The sequence below is a fragment of the Vitis vinifera genome, chromosome 12, assembly GCF_030704535.1.
Source record: "Vitis vinifera cultivar Pinot Noir 40024 chromosome 12, ASM3070453v1".
NCBI lineage: Eukaryota > Viridiplantae > Streptophyta > Magnoliopsida > Vitales > Vitaceae > Vitis > Vitis vinifera.
The window spans coordinates 21,864,558-21,886,070 of record NC_081816.1 but is presented as its reverse complement, the minus strand read 5'-3'; the positions used below and the strand labels follow the sequence as shown (position 1 = coordinate 21,886,070).

Here is a 21,513-nt window from a genome sequence, read left to right as displayed (position 1 = left end):
CTTTCAGCAAAAAGCCAAAAAAACAAACACCACCTTAGTTCCAATAACAATATGAGTAATGATATTTGTACATTCACAATTCTTTAAGAGAGTTGAGGCTCTGCAATTCTTGATTTTATGCTGCCGTCATTGAGAAACAGTTTCGTGATTCTCAAAATTGATTATCAGGAATGGTTTAGGGAAGAGATGGCTTTCAGAGTTCTTATATTTTTAATGAAGAAAATTGGGACTCAAATTTTGCCATGAACTTTCAAAGGAATTATTCCTTGGAAAATGATACTTATGATAAAGGCATTTGAGATAGTCTATTAAGAGGATAAAATAAACTTATTTGACAATAAATAATAAAGGCACAACCTAATTTTATAAGCTTGAAGAGAATTTGAGGATTATAATCCTGTTGGGAATGGGATCCATGAGTGATCTCAATAGTCATCTCCACAGCAGTAGACATATATTAAATTTCTGATCACAATCAAGACCAGAAATAACAAAAATGGGTAAAGAAACAATCTAACAAGTACACAACAATTTGTACATTCTTAGCTTGGTATAAACTTCCAAATTTGTGCAAAAATAACAAAAAGAACAATGCATGAGGACAATGAATAAGCCCCAAATCATGTTTTCTATATAAAATCAACAAGTTCAATGAGGAAACTGCACTGCACCACTTCAAGATGATACTGACATCAAAATGGCTAATAGAGCTACAAAAAGTCTCAAAGTATGATCAATTTAGTCACAATATTCTTCTTGCAAGTCTCATGGAGTAAACCTTCATTAAAACTTTGGATATTATTTCTCTACAAATAAACAATTGACTCTAGTTGATACAAATAATTGACTCTAGGACCATAACCCCCACAACAATGGAACATCTTCACATACTCCTGCCCCAATCAAGACATAACAAACACAAGAACAAAAACAACAAAATGACATCAAAATTAGGAAAGAAATGAGTGGCAACTACAGATCAAAGATGTTGGAATTCTATCCCCCTGCCTTTGGTAAGTGGTTCACTTGTTTAGGCAGAATAAAGCGTCACCAGAACCTTATGTTACAGGAACTCCCAGTAAGTGCAATCTGCCAAATAAAATGAAAGCTGGCTGTATTGAAATGTGAATTATCTAGGACTAGGCTTGTTGGGTTAAGAGAAAAATGTTTAAGTGAAACAAATATTTTTGGAAGAAATTTATTTTGAGCACATAACAAGTACCTGGTTATATATTGATGTACCACCACCTTCATTAGAACAGGACTAGGCCTATCTCCATGTGTGGAATGTGAGCTATATAATGCCTGTCTTTCCCTTTCCTGAATTGGAACTGTTCTTGCAGAGAAAAAAAGCAGCTGACAGTCAGATAAGAGAGGGAGACTGGCAGTCTCGGTTTTGTCAAAAAAATTTGGTCACAGTTGACACCCAAGAAAACCAAACCAAGAATAAAATGACATCAAAATCGGGAAAGAAAAATGTTCCAAATGTACACCAGAAAGACGTTATACTTAAACGGGCTTTGTCTTTTGAAACTGGTTGACTTAATGCAGGACAAAAAATCTCCAGGGCCTTTCATCACAGGGACTCCTAGTAAGTGCAGCCTGCCAAATCAGAACAGAACCACCTCTGTAAAATTTGACCAATTCTATTTCAGTAATATAGCATGGAAAGGCATGGTAGTGGCACACTCCCTGGTCAATTTTGGCAGATCCCATCAAGGAGGAGAGAATCATCAAGAATAATATCTCTTAATTTTAGCAGCAATTATGTCACAGACACGTCTTCCTAACTCCACCTTCTACTCCAAAGAACCATCATAGTAATTAAATAGTTACTTTGAACATAAAAAAGATTAAGCTTTAGGAACAAGACCAGCCATGAAAACAGAAAAAGATATTTGCTTCATAATCACAATTGATCAGAAAAAGAATACAGAAAAATTCACTACTGAGTTTAATTTATCATTGGCATTAAAAACTCTAATTGATGATGAATTATAATATAAAGGGGAAGGAAGTGGCCAGAATGTGTTGGGTGACATGTTGTTAAAGCATGAAGAATTTTAGTTTGAGTCATCTAAATGATTACACCAAATGGATTTGGAGAAGTCTTTAAACCTTTTCAAGGAAGGAGTACAGTTTCAGATTAACACAAATTGGACTATGGACTATCTTGAGGGATGTCTTTCTCTCATTTAATAAATTGTATTATCTTAGTTCTGCATCACTGGGTTTGTTTTTGGACCAGTAGTCTCCAAAACGAGTCCTAGATCTAAAATAAATTTGCGCAACAATGTAAGCTACCTAGGGTCAATTCTCTGTTGCTCTTCTTCATATATCTGTTCCTGGTTTCTAGTTTCAAAATAAGTCTTAAATTCGACAAACAAGGAAGGTTCCTTCTCCATCAAAAGTATTAGAAAATAGCATTCAGTTCATGAAGAGCGCTGAGGTTCTGCAGTCCCTTGAATGGAGTATCAAGATCTGAAGGGGGTTCTTGGATGCAAATGGTAGTCAGAATGCAAAGAGAAAATGACATTCATCAAAATGGTATGTGTCTTGCTTGCTGTGTATGCTTAAAGCAATAGCTACCTTAAGTCGATCTCCCCCCATTCTTCTTCTATTTTTGTTCCAGATTCCTACCTTCGGAATAAATCTTAAATCAAAGAAACAGAGCATGATGCACCAATCTTGTGAAGGGCATTGGGATGCAGAAGATAGTAAAAACAAATTTTCAAGCATAAGTTTCACTAGTTACAAAAAATCTAACTCATATATCAAACGCTATTTGGAGAAGAGAACACAAAACCTGACAGTAAATTGGTGTGCATGCAATCGTGGTCATTAGAAAGCCAGATCATCTCTTACTACACGTGGGACATCAGCCATGAACAATTGTTAATCCCCAGTAAGGTACCAGAGGCGCATAAAAGTGGGTTTTTTTACTTAAAAAATGTGTTCGATGACTAAAATGTATTTCAAATTCAAGCTCAAACAAAAAGACCGCCCAGTCCCCTAAGAGCTCTTTAGAGATGAAAACAACATAATAATTCATAAATTGTGAAGTAAATCCTACATGTATATTCACATGTATTTGATAGAATTAATTTAAATGGAATAGAAATATCGCAATTCTTTTTGTTTCTATCAACAATTCTCATCAAGAAATCATTCAAGGAGGACAACTGACATCTTCAAGGCTGACGAGTAGTTATCACTAGTTGAAGATACTTAAACTTTCCTTAGAAGAATTTATATTTATATGAAAATTGCTTAATTCTCTTTAAAATCAATTGTACTATAAATAATGTTTTTATTTTTTATTAAATGAATAAAAATTAATTTTTAAAAAATAAATTTTAGAAGACTAGGAAACGTTTATAAAAAACCAAATGGAACCACTCATCCATTATTTTAAAATGTCTCGTAAGAAAATTAAAGAAGAACATGGGTTGTCATTCAAAGGTAAAATTGTGTGACATCAAATAAATTTACTTGGAATTTAGGCTCTTAGCATTCAAAAATTTTGAGTTGATTTTCATTTTCTTTTATAAGCTCACTCGTAGTCCACAACATTTTGAATTGAATAGGTGCAACCAAAAACTTAGTGGACACTCTTCTCCTCTTGACATATCGTATCAATACTATCATTGCTACTACTGCTACTTTTTATTTGTCTTGTAGTATATCTTCATGGTTCAGATATCCCGAGCATAAAACCAACCTCATTTAATATTTTCATAATATTTATAATATATATATTTTTTATATAACAATATTTGTTATATTTTCATGTAATTATAATTATTTCATGTAATTTTTCAATTTTTTAAATATATGTAAATTTATTTCTACTTTTTTATTACTATTTAAAAATTTTATTTTACTATTTAAATTTTTGTATAAATATACAAAAATAAAAATTAGAGAACATTGTGAATGGATTTTGAATCATACAACTCAATCAATTTGAATCCAATCCAAGATTAGAAAATTAAGATTGGATTGAGCTTAATATTTTAACCCATTTAGGATCATTTTTGTGGAAAATTATAACAACATGGAAAGATAGGGTAGCCATGACTCATTTTTTTTAATATAATTTATTGATTTAAAGAACATTAAAAGTTAAAAAAAAAAAAAAAATTAAATGTTGAACATTTTTTCCTTTGATGTTTTTACTTTTTATTATTTTTCTTTGGACATTGTTTTCATATACAAATATTTTATGAATTATTTTAAGTAGAAAAAAATAATATCAATTGGAGTTGTTACTGAAGAATCAATAATATTTATGAAAGGTACTATAATTCTACATCATACTAACTTTCTCTTGACATTTTTTTAATAATGATTAGGTTTTTTGTATTATATACACAATTTTTATGCTTGTTAGTGTATCATGTCCTATCATATTAGTAAACATGAAATTTTCTTTTGATCTTCGGAAAATTTCCTCCAATAGGACTTTTTGTTTGTTTTCTAGGAATATTATACCATGTGTGATGAGGATATCAATCAAGGTGAAGGGAATTTAATGATGAAATTTATAAATGACATTATTTCCACATTATGTGTACAAAAATACAAAACTTTCCATATATTTTTTATAGATTTTGTTTCAATCCAATATAGAATTTTCTAAAAAAAAACAAGAGTAGTTGAATTTGCTAGTAGCCAATTCCTTCCATAAAACTCTTCTTCTTTTTCTTTCCTTTTTCTTTTTTTTTTTTTCCTTTTTTTAAGAAGAAGAAGAAAATGTTTGATAATTTATTGATCTAAAGAATATTAAAAGTAAAAAAAAAAAAAGATTAAAATGTTGAACATCTTTTCCTTTGATTCTTTTACTTTTTATTATTTTTCTTTGGAGATTGTTTTCATATACAAATATTTTATGAATTATTTTAAGTAGAAAAAATAAATATCAATTGGAGTTGTGACGAAGAATCAATAATTTTTATGAAAGGTACAATAATTCTATCTCATACTTTCTCTTGACATTTTATTAAATAATGATTAGGCTTTTTGTGTTATATACACAATTTTATGCTTGTTACTGTATCATGTCCTCTCATATTAGTAAACATGAAATTTTCTCTTGATCTTTAGAAAATTTCCTCCAATGGGACTTTTTGTTTGTTTTCTAGGAATATTATACCATGTGTGATGAGGATATCAATCAAGGTGAAGGGAATTTAATGATGAAATTTATAAATGACATCATTTCCACATTATATGTACAAAAATACAAAACTTCCCATATATTTTTTATAGATTTTGTTTCAATCCAATATAGAATTTTCTAAAAAAAAACAAAAGTAGTTGAATCTGATAGTAGCCAATTCCTTCCATAAAACTCTTCTTCTTCTTTTTTTTTTAAGAAGAAGAAGAAGAAAATGTTTGGTAATTTATTGATCTAAAGAATATTAAAAGTAAAAAAAAATTAAAATGTTGAACATCTTTTCCTTTGATGTTTTTACTTTTTATTATTTTTCTTTGGACATTGTTTTCATATACAAATACTTTATGAATTATTTAAAGTAGAAAAAAATAATATCAATTGGAGTTGTTACTGAAGAATCAATAATATTTATGAAAGGTACTATAATTCTACATCATACTAACTTTCTCTTGACATTTTTTTAATAATGATTAGGTTTTTTGTGTTATATACACAATTTTTATGCTTGTTAGTGTATCATGTCCTATCATATTAGTAAACATGAAATTTTCTTTTGATCTTCGGAAAATTTCCTCCAATAGGACTTTTTGTTTGTTTTCTAGGAATATTATACCATGTGTGATGAGGATATCAATCAAGGTGAAGGGAATTTAATGATGAAATTTATAAATGACATTATTTCCACATTATGTGTACAAAAATACAAAACTTTCCATATATTTTTTTATAGATTTTGTTTCAATCCAATATAGAATTTTCTAAAAAAAAACAAGAGTAGTTGAATTCGCTAGTAGCCAATTCCTTCCATAAAACTCTTCTTCTTTTTCTTTTCTTTTCTTTTTTTTTTTCCTTTTTTTAAGAAGAAGAAGAAAATGTTTGATAATTTATTGATCTAAAGAATATTAAAAGTAAAAAAAAAAAAAAGATTAAAATGTTGAACATCTTTTCCTTTGATTTTTTTACTTTTTATTATTTTTCTTTGGAGATTGTTTTCATATACAAATATTTTATGAATTATTTTAAGTAGAAAAAATAAATATCAATTGGAGTTGTGACGAAGAATCAATAATATTTATGAAAGGTACTATAATTCTACATCATACTAACTTTCTCTTGACATTTTTTTAATAATGATTAGGTTTTTTGTGTTATATACACAATTTTTATGCTTGTTAGTGTATCATGTCCTATCATATTAGTAAACATGAAATTTTCTTTTGATCTTCGGAAAATTTCCTCCAATAGGACTTTTTGTTTGTTTTCTAGGAATATTATACCATGTGTGATGAGGATATCAATCAAGGTGAAGGGAATTTAATGATGAAATTTATAAATGACATCATTTCCACATTATATGTACAAAAATACAAAACTTCCCATATATTTTTTATAGATTTTGTTTCAATCCAATATAGAATTTTCTAAAAAAAAACAAAAGTAGTTGAATCTGATAGTAGCCAATTCCTTCCATAAAACTCTTCTTCTTCTTTTTTTTTTAAGAAGAAGAAGAAGAAAATGTTTGGTAATTTATTGATCTAAAGAATATTAAAATTAAAAAAAATTAAAATGTTGAACATCTTTTCCTTTGATGTTTTTACTTTTTATTATTTTTCTTTGGACATTGTTTTCATATAAAAATACTTTATGAATTATTTAAAGTAGAAAAAAGCAATATCAGTTGGAGTTGTGACTGAAAAATTAATAATTTTTATGAAAGATTAATTATTTCTCATACTAATTTTCACTTGACATTTTTTAATAATGATTAGGTTTTTTGTGTTATATACACAATTTTTATGCTTGTTATGGTATCATGTCCTATCATATTAATACTTGAAAACATTTGTTCGAGGGGAAAACTAAGAGGATGTGGTTGGTGTTAGTAACAATGAAATTTTAAAATAGGCACTTTTGGGTATGTATATATTATATTATTAGTAAACATGAAATTTTCTTTTGATCTTCTAGAAAATTTCCTCCAATGGGACTTTCGGTTTGTTTTGTAGGAATATTATACTATGTGGAAAATAATTGGTGATATTTGGAAAATAATTTTTGAGAAAATTATTCTCCATATTGTCATGTCCCACAGAAAGGAAAAATGAAGAAGGTGAAGTGAATTTAATGATGAAATTTACAAATGACATAGTTTCCACATCATGTGTACAAAAATATAGGAACTTTCCATATATTTTTTTTTATAGATTTTGTTTTAATCCAATATAGAATTTTCTAAAAAAACAAGTAGTTGAATTTGCTAGTAGCCAATTCCTTCCATAAAACCTTTTTTTTAAGAATAAGAAGAAAATGTTTGATAATTTATTGATCTAAAGAATATTAAAAGTAAAAAAAATAAATAAAATGTTGAACATATTTTCCTTTGATGTTTTTATTTTTTATTATTTTGCTTTGAACATATTTTTTATATCCAAAATTTTTATTAATTATTTTAATTAGAAAAAAACCATATGAATTGGAGTTATGGCTAAATAATTTTTATGAAAGTTACTTTAATTCTTTCTCATACTAATTCTCTCTTGACATTGTTTTAATAACAATTAGGTTTTTTGTCTTACATACGTAATTTTCATGCTTATTATAATATCATGTCTAGTTGAAATTAAATATTTTTATATTTTAAATTATTTATATTTTGTAACTAAAATTTTATTTTATATGATTGAGACGGGATTTAATGGACATTACTTCACAAAATGGACATTCAAAAAATATTGAAGTTAAGAAAATCTTTTCAAGAAAATTAATTTTAAAAGCATGATGAATAATTAAAAATAAATTAAAAAGTGCAGCTTTAAGTGGAAGATTATTGTTTTCCTAATTAAATTGGGATTAAAAGCATTTTTGTTATTTCACTTGATGGGTCATACTTGATTTCAATTTTGAACTTTTGTTCCATTTTTCTAATTTGTTCTCAATTTAAGTAAGCCCAAGAGAGCTCCATCTGAATAAATTCAGACCAATCTCAATCATCATTTCCACCTTTTCGCCATGGCCAGAGCTCCAACTGAATCCTGTGGTGATACTAACATTTCAGACTGGTCTTTCTGCTCGCCCAAACTCTTTGTTTACATCCTGGTTACTTGTGTCATTCTCTTGATTCTCTTCCAGATCCAATATCTTGACTCCCCTGGATCTCCTTCTTCTTCCTCACCCTCATGGCCTCTCAACCACTCATGGAACGCAGGGTCCCAAGAAAGCCCAAACTGCAGCCATGAGCTCCTAGCCTTGGCCGAGAAACTTAGTGATGCAGTCACGTTTCTCCCGCTTAAAGATCTCCGCTACGCCCAAACTGCCCACCAAGGCCACACGTGGTTCATGAGCTCCCTATATGATACTCACGTAGAAGGCGAGGTCCAATACCAACAATATCCTTCAGCGGCCTCCAGAGGCAGGCTTCTATGCATCAAGGGACGCGACACCCACGACGGCGCGCGCAACTCCTATGCCTTGGCATGGCCGAACGCTCTTCCTCGAAATGCCACGGTCTTGACGGGCCTAACTTTTGTTTCCTACAATCATTACAACTACGACAACATATGGCACGGGCTATCAGCAATGGTACCATTCGTGGCGTGGCACCTGAGAGACGGGCAGTGTGCAGTGCCGGCAAGGTGGGTTCTGTACCACTGGGGGGAGCTGAGAATAAAGATGGGGCCATGGGTGAAGAGCTTAATGCAAGCCACATTTGGTGGGTCAGTGAATATAGAAGAGTTTGGCGATTCTGGTGATGGAGTGGCTTGTTTTGAAGAGGCAGTGGTGACGAGGCACAATGAAGGAGGGATGTCTAGAGAGAGGAGATTGGAAGTGTATAATATGATGAGGTGCAAAGCCAGGGAGTACTGTAATGTGAGGATTGAAGGTAGGGGTCTGACGGTGATAGGGCTGACAATGCTGATGAGAACAGGGGCGAGGTCTTTCAGGAATGAGTCAGCTGTGGTTGGGATCTTTCAAAGGGAGTGTGGGAAGATAGAGGGGTGCCGCTTAACGGTCGCTTATGCCGATAACCTCACCTTCTGCCAACAGGTTAGCATAATATTCCTTTAATTCGTTTCTATGCAAAGATTTTCTATTGCAAAAATGCTAGTCACTTCAATACGTATTTGATCCTTTCACAATTTTTATGTTCTAAGGTGACTTTCCTTGTTAAAAAAATAAGTATATGACCATTACCACTTTTAACGACTTTCACATCCACAAATTTAAATGTAAAAAGTGAAGTCACACTTAACGAAATCGAAACCCATAATAATAAAATATAGAAACCTTTTAAGAATGATTATTCAAATATAAATCAAGTTTAACTTTCCAATATGTCCCCTTAGGCTTGATTTTTAATCTAAGTATCGTCCTTAACTTTCTAAAATCTTTAAACTTGAGAAGCTTGGTAAAAATATTCGTAGTTTGATCTTGAGATTTTGCAAATTTTAATTATAATTCTTTCTTTATAATGCACTCGCTAATAAAATGATACCATGCATCGATGTGCTTGTTTCAATAATGGAATACTAGATTTTTTTATAATGTAATTTGTGATATGTTATCCACAGATCTCTATTGGTTCCTCTTACAGCAAATTAAGCTCATTCAACAATTTTTTTAGCCAAACTGCATGACATACACATGATGTTGCTGAAACAAATTGTGTTTCACTAGTTAAAATAAGTTGCTTCTTTAAGCTTCAAGTGATTGCAGTATCTCCCATAAAAAAAAAACAAAAAAAAAAAAAAAAACACCATTGGTGCTTTTTTTATCATCCAAGTCTTTGCCCCAATAAATATCCATATATCCAACAAGCTTAAAATTGTCAAAAGGTGAATAATATAATCCATAATGAAGTTTACCTTTGATGTAATAAAGAAATTGTTTGATGGTCTTCTTGTCAATCACTATTGGCGCTTTTATATAACGACTAGTAAGTCTTTAACTCCAAAAAGAATGTCTAACCTTGTACAATCAAATAGTGTAGGTTTCCAACTAAGTTTTTATATTGTGTTGGATCCACCTTTTCTCCTTTTTCATGTTTTGACAATTTAACTCCACATTCTATTGGTGTATTCACCAAATTGCACATATTCACATCAAACTTCTTGATAATTTATTTTGCATAGGCTTCTTGAGAAATTATAATACCCTTTTTAGTTTGTTTCACTTCTCTACCAAGATATTATGACATGAGACCAATGTCAATCATCTCGCACTCTTGAGTTGTTACTTCTTTAAACTCATTAAATATGATTGAATTATTTTTTGGTGAAGATCAAATATTCTACATATAAACAAACAAGTAATATATCACTCTTTTTATTCACTTTTATATAGAGAGCATGTTCATAAGAGCATTTAATAAAATTATTATCTTGAAAATATTTGTCAATTCTATTATTCCTTGTTCTTAGTGATTGTTTTACTCCATACAAGGCTCTTTTTAATTTTAGAACCTTGCTCTCATAACCTATGGATTGTTCAACATGCATTTCTTCTTCAAGATGCTCATTCAAAAAAGTAGATTTCACATCCATTTGAAAAATCTTTCAATTACTTTTGAGCAACCAATGAGATTATTAATCTTATAGTTTCTAAAAGAGCAACAACAGAAAACACTTCGTCATAGTTGATGTCTTGTTACTTGTAAGCCTTAGCCATCTATCTTGCTTTGTATCTCTCTACTTCTCCTTTTGCATTCTTCTTTACCTTGTTTACCCATCTTACTCTAGTTGTCATTTTCCCTTTTGGAAGAGATTCTAGTTCTCATGTGTCATTCTTCTTTATTGCTTTTATTTTCTCATCCATAGCATTTTCCCATCTTTTGTCTTAAATTGCTTCTTAAACTTATTGGTTCACAATTTGTAAAAGGATGAAAGAGGTTTGATCATTTTCATTTTTTATTACCTCATAAATCTTTTGTAGAGTTCTAAAACTTAGTGTCCTTTTACTTAACTTTTCCAATAAAGAAGATGTTTTTGGAGCTTCATGAGTTGATAGAGGTGGTGATGGAGTACTAATTTCTTACAAGCTTTCTCTTGTTTGTTCTACTTCTTCATAGAGGGAAAAAGTATCATAGTTGCTTCTTGAGCACCCCAATCCCACTCTTCTTTTTTATTAAACTTAAGACCCCTAGTAATGGTCATGATGATCACTATTTAGAGTGTATATCTTGTAACCTTTGTAGCTTGAGCCATAACCAAAGAAGAAAATATATTTTCCACTCTTTTCATCTAACTTTGGTCGCTTTTGATCCCACATACAAGCATATGCAATGCTTCGAAACACTCTCAAATATGAAGTGTCTTACTTTCTTCTATTTCAAGATTGTTTTGGTGTTTTATTCAATATATGCAATGCTTCCAAACACTTTCAAATATGAAATGTCTTTCTTCCATTTTAAGATTGTTTTGGTGTTATATTCCATACACTTTGATTAGGAGAACGATTTGGCACAATCAACCATTTCAGCCCAAAATTCTTTAGGCATCTTCTTACTTTTCAACATACTTCAAGTCATGTCAAGAATAATGCTATTTTTTTCTTTTAATTATACCATTATTTTGTGGAGAATGTGAAATTGTGAAGGCTAATACATCACATGATTTTCAAAATATTATTTAAGTTCTTTTGAATTGATTCATCTCTTCTATCGAATCTCACTACCATTATAGCACATTCACTTTCCTTTTCAACAAGTGCTTTAAAGTTTGTAAAAGCATTAAATACTTCAAAATTTTCCTTAAAATAATGTACACATGTTTTTATACTAAAATCATTAATAAAAAGCAAGAAATATTTATTCTTACCAAAAGAGTTTGGATGAGTTAGGTTGCATACATTTGCATGAATAAACTCTAAAGGCTTCTTTGTTGTTGTAGCTACTTTTAGACATGTTTTTCCAAGTAAGAATTTTCAACTAAAAATCCTTCATATAATTAATCTAGAGGATCTATAAAAGACAATTCTTTCATCATTTTTCTTTACTCTATAATTTCAATCCTTCAAAATTAAAATATACAAATCTGAAGTATCAAATCTAAGAGGATTCATTGACAAAATTTTTTAGACATTTTATAGCATCATTTTGAATGTATAACAACAACATTCTATTTCTTGTTATAGACATATTAGTAATTAAATTGACATGTTGATCTCTTATTGAGAGACTTTGATTTTTCATATGAATTCATAATGTTTTTCTAAGAGTTGACCTAAACTTGACGCTTTCCATTTTTCAAACAAATTAATATTTTACTTTTGTCTTTTACTCGAATTTTGAATGTATCTCCAAAATGAACATGACCACTTTTTGATTCATCAAGTTCTACAATTAATTTTGAATCCACACATATGATTTCTTGTTCTAGTGTCAAGTATCATGTGTTTTTATCTTCACTTTATCCTTTATATGCCAACAAGATAGTAGGTTCTTCCTGATATTTCTTTTGAAGATAGTTGCCTTGTCCTTCCACATTGTTAGTGACACTTCTATATTCATAAGCATAATGACCATATTTTGATAATTATAACATTGACTTTGGGATTTTTTTTATTTTTTTATTTTTTGGCCTTGAGTTGTGTCATCTTCCACCCTCTCTTAAGGAATATGAAGTTTGACTTGTTTTACATTATTTGATGAATTAAAATCACCTCTTTCTCAATTACCTTGGTCATTCCCATGGCCACATCTACAACCACATCCATGATTATTCTAACTTCTTTCATTGAAGTTTTCTTTATTCTCTTTTAATATAAGTTTTGTTTGAAGAACTAATCCTAATTTTCTTGGTTCTTCCTTTTTAATCTCTCTTCATGGGTTTGCAATGATCTCAAAAGTTGACCAATGGCTATAAAATCTAAATCTTTAGATTTTTTTATGGTTATAACAATGTAATCAAACTTTGAATTTTTAAAAAAAAATTATTTTTTCAACCATAAGAGTTCATTTAAACTTTCACCTATTCTTTTTAATAAGTCCACAAAAGCCAAGGTTTTGATTCTTTCACATTCAAACCTTCAAATTTTCTGTTAGAGTTTGAAGATGATTTTTTCTTTTTTTCTTTTTTTCTAGAAATTTTCTGAGTCAAATTTAACTTTTCAATAATCCTTTCGATATGTGTAATTTTAACTATATTAGAAACAGCATATACTAAAACAATTCATCACAACTTTGGGTATAATTACAAAAATAGATGGTCTTAATTGAATCACACTTAGGAGAATCCAGAGTAATTAATCTTTTATGCAGTCAAACGTCCTAATGCTAAATTTAATGGAAAAGCTTCAAACATGTCCTAAAACACAAGGGCACTTACCAATGCTACTTCCCATTTCTTCTCCAGAGTGCTTAATTTGAAGGTTAACAAAGGGCACTTTGGATTTCATGTCAACACTTAAACAAGGTTTGGAGCATTCTTTTTGTGAAGTTTTTTTTATCCACCAAGTACATTTAAAAGAGGAAATTAAGCTATAAGCTTACACCACACATATATAAATTAACAATGACGCATATTGGCATGGGTTGATGTATTGATCTAGGTGAAACTGATGAGCTTGACAGACATTTTGGTATCTCCACATGGCGCCCAACTAACTAACACGTTCCTCATGGACAAAAATAGTAGTGTGATGGAATTCTTTCCCAAAGGATGGTTGAAACTTGCAGGTGTAGGTCAATATGTATATCATTGGATTGCTAGTTGGTCCGGGATGAAACATGAAGGAGCATGGCGAGACCCAAATGGAGATGATTGCCCTTACCCAGAAGACGATCATCGTTGCATGCCTATCTATAAGAATGGTAGAATCGGATATAACGATACATTTTTTGAAGAGTGGGCAAGAAATGTTCTCATGAAGGTGAAGACACGGAAGATGGAAGAAGCCTTGAATAAGAACACTACTTTAGTTTTAAGTGGTTGTGCTTGTAGTTGAAATGCTAAACTACTAATACTTAAGCACATGGATTATACTATTTAGTTTCCATGATATTGAATAAGAACACTGCCTCAGTTTTAGGTGGTTGTGCTTGTGGTTGAAATGCTAAACTACTAAAGCTTAAGCGTATTGATTATACTATTTAGTTTACATGATAGAAACGACATCCTAACTGATGGTCCTTTTTAATTAAAATTTTTAGAGCACGAGTATCAACATAAGTATGGACTTTTAAAAATTACTTTTATTGTGACCACAATTGTATCTTCAAGTCCCTAAACATTAATGGACATGATAAAATTAATATTCCTAAAAATATTTTTTTTCTTTAACTAGCTTATAAATAAAAAATCCAGAAGTTAGATGTAGATGTCTTCAAATAACATATATAATCACATCAAACAAGTGATTGATATTTACCCACAAAGTTGATTAGAGCAGAATAATAGAATCTATGCATGGCTAAAGACTTGTGCACTGAGCTGGTTCGAGAAGCCATGGGCGTAATGCCATGGCTTGACGTTGTGGATCAGATGGCTTGACAGGAGGCATTGATACAGTGGATAGACTAGTGGGATTGGTGGTGCATGACACGAGCAAAGCATCAATAGCCTCGCAACTAGTGGGAGCCTGACACACACCCAATGCCATAGGCACCTTGACATGGTAGGGGCTCAAGCATCAATGTGAGGAAAGGCATGCTGATGCATCAAATGCACATAATTAGATGATTGATGCCTGTTGTTGGTTCAGAGAACCTTGATCAAAGACACCTTGATGGGTACCCGTTCACATGAGGCACCTTGTGAGGAGGAGGTGTGTTAGGGGGACTTATCAATAGCTTTATGAGAGATGGCTTGAAGAAACAATAGTTAACTAGTGACAGTTGAAGGTTGATCAGTGCAGCACCTAGGAAGACAGTAGCTAGACTCAGCTAAGGGAACTTGTAGTTAGTTGATGGGTAGTGGCTGGTGTGAAGAGACACCTTGGTTCATAGGGGTGTCTCGAACTAGGTGGTTATGGGCAGTTGCATAACCACTACCAGACTCCTAGCTTGAATTTTGAAAGGGGAAACTGCAAGCTTTGAGTTATATAAACCCTAATGCATCTCAGAGATACATGGATAGACACTTTTGAATGCTTAGACAGGTTGTTAAGCATTGTAATTTTCTAACCCTTGTAAAGTGTTGAGACACTTTGAAATAGTTTTGTATCTTGTAGTTGTTGATTGAATAACACAAGTTGGGAAGGATTTTCGTAATTGATTTGGCCTCTTTACGTTGCTTTTGTGAGGTACACAAGGAAGGTTGGCTAAGAAAGGGTTCTTAGCACCGCGCACTCAGAGAAAAGTTTGGGGTGATTCTCAGGGGTGTGACAAGTGGTAATACTTCTTGAACATTCAATGTGTCCTAGCTTCTCGTAAAATATTTTTAAAATGTCTATACATTTAAAAAATAAAATAAAAGATATTTGTGATATTTTTTAAAAGGAATTTTTCAAAATAAATAAATGAGTTATTTTGCAATTTTTTTGAAATCTATAAACTCAAATATAATATTCTTTATGAAATAATATTTTTTTCTCTTTGATCACAATTCAAAAAATAATGTTGTTTTTTTAAAAAAAAAAAAAAAAAATCAATCGATGGCTTAGAGTGGCTTTTTTCCTTAATGAACTTATTAAATGGCAAAGAACACATATAGTACTTTTGTCGTTTCATGGACTAGGAGGAAAATTTTATGAAGCCTCTTTTCCTTGTGAAGTCATTTTGCTAATCCTCCTCTTTAAAGGAACTCATGTTTATTTATAGGTGAAGTTAGGGAATTGAATTTTGAATTCCTAAGACTTGATTGCTTAATTTAAGGAATTTGGTTCCTTGATTTTAGCAACTTTTCTCCTCTTCGTAGAAGTTTTGCCAACAAGAGAATGCTTATTATTGTTATTTTTATTCTGTTTTTTACTTCAACTGGAGATTTGTTTCCCCTTTTTAGGAAACTTATCAACAAAATAATATTTATTTTTTATTCCCTTTTGACTTTAATTGAAGATTGGTTTCCCTTTTCTAAGGAAACTTATCAACACGAGAATAATTATTTTTAATTCTCTTCTGACTTCAATTATTTGATTTTTTTATATTTATTTTGAAGACATAATTTCATAGTTCTTCAAATTTTGTCATATGTTACTTTTTGAGTTGCATGCCACATATTTGATGTGTATGACCCATCACTTGTCAAGCACAAATTTTTTGAATTATAAAGTCACGATTTTGAAGACCAATTTAGTGGTAATTTAATCCACTAAAATTTTTTATATCTACATATGCAAAGAAAGAGATCTCAACAAGGAAAGATGATGTACATTTCAAGGCCAGATTGACTGCAAAAGGGTATGCACAACAAAAAGAAGTATTGACTATAATGAAGTGTTTTCTCCTATTGTTAAGCATTCTTCCATTAGATTATTGCAGCCCTTGTTGCTTACTATGATCTAGAGTTGTCTCGATTTGATGTGAAAATTGCCTTTCTCCATGGTGATTTAGATAAAGAGAAATACATGTCTCAATAAAAGGGTTATAAAGAACTTGAAAAAGAATAATTTGTTTGTAAAATAAGCCAATTTGATTATTTTGTTTATATCAGCAAATTATCTAATGGAAACTTTATTTATTTGTTAATATAAGTTGATGATATGCTGATTGCATGTAAGAGTATGACTGAAATTGAGAGGTTGAAAAATTATAGTTGAGAATTGACTTTAAAATTAAAGATCTTAGAGAAGCGTGAAAAATTGTTGGAATGGATATGATAAGAGATAGAAGCAAAGGGCTTGTTGCATTGTCATAAAAGTAATTTTTTTAGGCCTTGCTTCAAATTTTCTATGAATTTTGAAACAAAGACTCTATGTGCTCCTTTGACACCTCATACAAAACTCGATGTAGATGTCTCCTTACTTAGATGATTGAGTACATGAATAATTGTGGACCCGTATTTTTCATGTGTATACCCACTAGTTGATGAGACTCATTTTTTAATGGTGAAAAATTAGTTTTGGAAAAGTTGGAGTCCCCACTTATTTCATTTTATTTTAAAAGAGAAAATAAAATAAGAAAAAAAATACCCTAAAGAAGTGACTCCATAGTTTTGGAAATGCATGTATTAAGAAAAAATAGAATATTGGTCCGGGGATCAGGTTACCTATTGGGAAGGTACCTCAAAGAGATAATACCCTTTTAAGCCCTAAAGAGGTCTCTACTGGCTAAGTTAAGGGAAGTATGACAATTAGTCAGTTGATTGAGGATACCTAGGTGGGCTAAGGTGATTTCAAGACTAGCATGTCAAACCAAAATTCAAAAACACAATCATAAAGAAAGGATAGTATGCGTACCTGAACTATTTCTAAAGCGCTATCACAAAACATCAAAGTGCTTAGAAATATGACACGCAACATGCATTTTATCAAAACAAATCAAACAAACATCATGGCATCTAGAGATAGTATCAAACATGGATATAGTTCTCAATAACATATATCTTTATACAATTTCAAAATTGGAGGATGAAAAGAGCATACCTGGTTAGCAAGCATCAATGCCTCTACAAAAAACAAGGTTAGCTCAACAACAAGGATAAAACAGACTCAAATATATCATAGAGAGGAATCAAAATCAATCAAATATCAAACAATCATCTCTGGAATCAATACCAAAGAAGATGTCATAGATGTTGGGCCCCCACCAAAACCCAATTAATTGTGCATGAGTTGATTCTATGAGTTCCATTACTTGGAACCATGAAATTTATTCATGCTTGTTGAAAATTGAGAAAATTAAGAAAATAGTTGAAAATTAAATAAAATTAGTGAAAAGCATGGCAGAAGGAAAATGGTAGCAAATTTATTAAAATTTTGATTTTATTATCTAAAAGAAATATAAAGATGGATTTATCAAAATTGAAAATGTTTAGTTGGAAAAGGATTCAAAAATTCAATGTAAGACAGTAAATTCTCAATCAAAGAAGCAAACAGAGGAGGAGGTGTGCACCAAAATGGCTACTTTCAGAGTACAGCCCAGGGATGCGACTGTGACTGCATTGCTGATGATTGTAGGTGCTGCTAAAAATCCCAGTTTTAAATGATCTCTTCACTGTTGAAGTTCAACACTAATGCTCCCCAGAAATTCAAGGTCCATTTCTTTCGAATTCCTTCTTGAGTGACGAGAAAGCTGCATGGACAAAATAAGAATAACATAAGAGAGTCAAACTATCCCACAGGAGGAAGGGTTCCTCATACTTTAGATGATGACACGGCTAACTGGATGATTATTCCAATGCATCTTCCTGCTCCAAATCCATTTTACGTCTCACACAGAGCACAAGATGCGTTTCCAGGTTCGTTGGAACAAAAGGAATACTGCATGCAGAGTGGGCACCATTAAGAGACCAAAGGTGATCGCCATGCAGGGGTGGTTGCTGGAGATGGTTTAAATGGCTGCTCCTTCAGATGTCACAGTTGTTGTAAGTTGCTGCCCAGGAATTAGTTCAGTTTTCTTGTAGCAAGGACGTAGGAGCGATGCTGGCATGCGGAGATGTACTCATCTTACAGTTCAGAACACTGAGTATTATGGGGTCATCAACATCTTTGAATAACCCTTGATCGGCGTCATTGAATAATCTAACAGCATCAACATAATGCACAGAGTCAGACTGTTCTACAGGGAAGTGATGTCTGTAAACAGCGGTGCACTTCTGCAGGTATTTGGATGGTTCACGATTTCTACTGATGATTGTAGTGGGAAATAGGGCAGCTTCTCACGAATTCTTCCATACCAGCAGAATTCTCACCTAGCAGTTGATTCATTTCTTTGTCAGTTAGCCTCCAATATTCTTTTCAAATAATATGCATCCATGTGTTCTGACCGACTGGACATTATGATTGACTATCATCCTCCTGTTGATAACTTGAGACTTCGTTACCGGCCTCTGAATTCTGATCTTTTTGGCTTAAGTCCATCTCAGGCATCGCTTTCACGAAATCTGTTTCAATCTGAACATTCATTCTCTCCTTTTAGAAATTTCTGTTCCAGAACTCTCCAAGGACTCTTTTTCCAAGTCTTAAATTGAGGTAGAATTGCTGTGCACAAATCCCAAATTACGATACTTCCCATTCTTTGATCGATCACTCTTCGTTTTTTGTAGTAGTAAACTGATTTTCAGAAGCTGTAGGTATATTTCCAGAAAATTGGTTTTCAGAAAGCTTGAGAAGCTTCAACTACAAAAGAATCCTACTGTCACACCCAGGATTCTGGGCAACCCAAAACTCGACTTGTGACCCCAAGTCAAAGTTTGACCCTAAGGGTTATTCCTATCCACAGGGGCAATCAATTAAAACACACTAATTTTTTTTTTCCTTTTTCAATAAAGCGTCTAATCTAAATAAATTTATTATGCTAAAATTTATTGTAACATATTATTTTTTTTTTTCCAAAACCAACCACCACACTATCTCTTGTTCACAAGTATAATAAATTCATCAGTTATCTTCCTACCTAAAATCTCAAATATTTATAATAATCTCTAAGTCAAAAAGAATATTTCCAAAAATCTTTAATAAACTAACAAAATATAATTTAACTTACAAATGTCCATATAACTCAAATTAGTACATGTCAAAAGGGTAATATAAATTTTAAAACAACCATTATTATGATTCTTTTGCTTTCTGGAACACTTCTTGATCTTCCCGTGGTCCCTCCAAAACTATATTTACATCTAAAAATTTTAGAAAATGAAGGAGTGAGCATTTCCATGTTGCTCAATAGGGTGTTTTACACCCAAATGGGTTGAAAATTCTAGGTCAATAAAACACAACCATGTGCCAATATATAATATTACCTTTACATGCATTATACACACTAAAAGATACCCCAACCATACAAATTTAAACCAATCAAAATTATCATTTTCCTCATTCAATCATATATCCAGCATATCAACAAATTCTAAATTTACAAAATAAATAAGTCATTTTAGTCTTGAATGATATATTCAAACATATACTTGATAAATAATACAAATTCTTCTTCCAAATGCAACCATGATGCAAATGCTTACACGCAATCACATAATGCATAGTCATTCTCAGGCTTTCATTGAAGGATATGCATCTGTATCCGAATACACTCCCCACTTAGAGTCTTCCCGATGTAAACTTTTGGGTCTTTCACCCTAAGGATCTCACTCTCTTCTTAATTCACCCTCTTTGGGGTCATTCCATTTATTTATTTATTTATTTATTTTCATTTTTGCCCTCTCCGGGGTCTTTTTATTCTTATTTCCATCTCACACAACCATTTCTTTAATTTTTCTTTTTCTTCACATAACCATAATGCGTGTAAAGTGCAATCAAATCATATTTTAACATCCATAATTTTTCAAGACATAATTTTATTTGCTCTCATTATATTTCATAATTTCCAATAATCTACACAATGATTTTTCTTCACTTTAATCACCACAAACATCAAAGAAAATTCACAATTAATTGTATAACATCAAAACATAGTTTCAAACCTTAGCCACATAAATTCTATTTATTCTTGACATGCTTAATAATTTCCAACAACCAATATAACCATTTTTTTCTTCAATTAAATAACCACACATATCCAAGAACATTCCCATTAATACAAATATCAACAAAAACGTAATTTATGTCATAATTTATTTATCTCCAATAATCTCAATAATATTAACACCTAATACAACAATTTTCCACAATTATGCCACCACAACATTTGGGAAATATTTTTCCGATAATTCAAATATTAAAAAAAACCCAATTTATATTATCAATTTATTTATTTCTAATAATATTAATAATTTTAAAACAATCATTTTAAACATATCTCAATACTCAAAATTTTCAACAAATAATTTCCGTTATTTTCCACACCAATATATCATCAATAAATTTACATAATTTCTAACATAACAACAATCATAAAAATATATTAAGCAATATTCCAATAAAAAGAATTTTCATAACCACAACAATCCGATAAATCCTATTACAGGAACAACAATTAAATACCAACAATTCTAATATTTTTATCTTGCATCTAACTTTTATTTACTTCCCATTTAACATTTTCAAAGCAAAATCAAATCATTTTACGCATTCAGGGTTTCCAAAAACAACCTAAATGAAAACTATATGACGATCTACTATAACCCAACAACTTACCCATTTCCATGGAGTTTTTGAAAGTAAATAAGAGCAAAATGAAAAGCCCAAAAAAAGTCGAGTGAGAAATTTAGGAAAAACACACTCCTACCTGTACAATAAAATCCAACCATGGGATAAAAAATCTGACTTCACAGAAGTATTTACCA

The 21,513-nt window shown here is 31.1% G+C and overlaps 1 protein-coding gene and 1 long non-coding RNA gene across 3 annotated transcripts; one reads left to right on the top strand and one right to left on the bottom strand.

The window, feature by feature from the left end:
• Nucleotides 1-718: 718 nt before the first annotated feature.
• On the bottom strand, nucleotides 719-1,478 carry LOC109123457 (uncharacterized). The gene is made up of 2 exons (XR_002031198.2): nucleotides 1,223-1,478; nucleotides 719-1,089 (listed from the first exon to the last, which is right to left on the bottom strand). It is a non-coding gene; the product is annotated as an uncharacterized LOC109123457 (long non-coding RNA).
• A 6,573-nt stretch (nucleotides 1,479-8,051) lies between these two features.
• LOC100245802 (uncharacterized) lies at nucleotides 8,052-14,225 on the top strand. Of its 2 annotated transcripts, XR_009467155.1 has the most exons (3): nucleotides 8,052-9,223; nucleotides 13,528-13,587; nucleotides 13,724-13,811. XR_009467155.1 is itself a non-coding variant. In XM_002264923.4 (2 exons), exons 1-2 carry the CDS (start codon nucleotides 8,189-8,191, stop codon nucleotides 14,117-14,119), a joined length of 1,431 nt encoding a protein of 476 aa, XP_002264959.1. In that variant the 5' UTR covers nucleotides 8,053-8,188; the 3' UTR covers nucleotides 14,120-14,225. The 2 variants fall into 2 exon arrangements, 1 of the variants encoding a protein (XP_002264959.1); XM_002264923.4 differs by lacking the exon at nucleotides 13,528-13,587 and having other exon boundaries at nucleotides 8,053-9,223; nucleotides 13,724-14,225.
• Nucleotides 14,226-21,513: the final 7,288 nt, after the last annotated feature.